General features: G+C 54.4%; 1 protein-coding gene across 1 annotated transcript in view; it reads right to left on the bottom strand.

The window, feature by feature from the left end:
- EMH_0092900 (uncharacterized protein) overlaps positions 1-577 on the bottom strand; it is a gene marked incomplete at both ends in the record, with an annotated part of 6,080 nt that overhangs the window by 4,529 nt on the left and 974 nt on the right. Inside the window, one exon of the mRNA XM_013494880.1 lies at positions 3-42. Coding sequence (XP_013350334.1) covers positions 3-42 — 40 coding nt within the window. The remainder of the gene's footprint in view (positions 1-2; positions 43-577) is intronic.

The following is a 577-nucleotide window of genomic DNA, read 5'->3' as shown; positions in this document are numbered from 1 at the left end:
TGTCTGTCTGCTGCCGCACCCGCAGCAGCGGCTGCTCGTGCCCTTTGAGTGTATAAGCAAGGCGTGCTGATGTCCCAGCATCCGCGAGCTTCGCATGCATCTATGTTTCTCTCTGCCCCATTAAGATGACAGAAGCAGCCGCATATATAGCCTACTGATGCATCCTCCCCCTGCTGCTGCTGCTGCTGCTGCTGCTGCTGCTGCTGCTGCTGTTGTTGTTTGCGCTGCAGCAGCTGCTGCTGCGAGCGTTGTCTATGTAGGGGCCTCCCCGTGCATGCAGCCCCAGCCCAGCAGAAATCAAAACCATCATCGAGGTGTATAGGGGGCCCCTCTATTCTTTCTCCCCCCCAGAAGGCCCTGCGTTGCTGCTGCTGCTGCTGGTGGGTGCGCAGCAGCAGCAGCGTGGTGATGTGCTGCAGCAGAAAGAGAGGTACTAATGTTTCACTATCATAAAAGATAGCATTGATCCTGGATATGAATACAAATTGTTTGTTTCTATGGCAGACATCTACAGGCATTGCTGCTGCTGCTGCTGCTGCTTGCTGCTGAGAAAGCCCCAAATATATCTGCTGCACTA

Source organism: Eimeria mitis, genomic scaffold (genome assembly GCF_000499745.2).
Source record: "Eimeria mitis Houghton genomic scaffold, Emh_scaff132, whole genome shotgun sequence".
NCBI lineage: Eukaryota > Apicomplexa > Conoidasida > Eucoccidiorida > Eimeriidae > Eimeria > Eimeria mitis.
The sequence above is the reverse complement of the archived record's forward strand: the minus strand, read 5'-3'. Positions and strand labels throughout refer to the sequence as shown.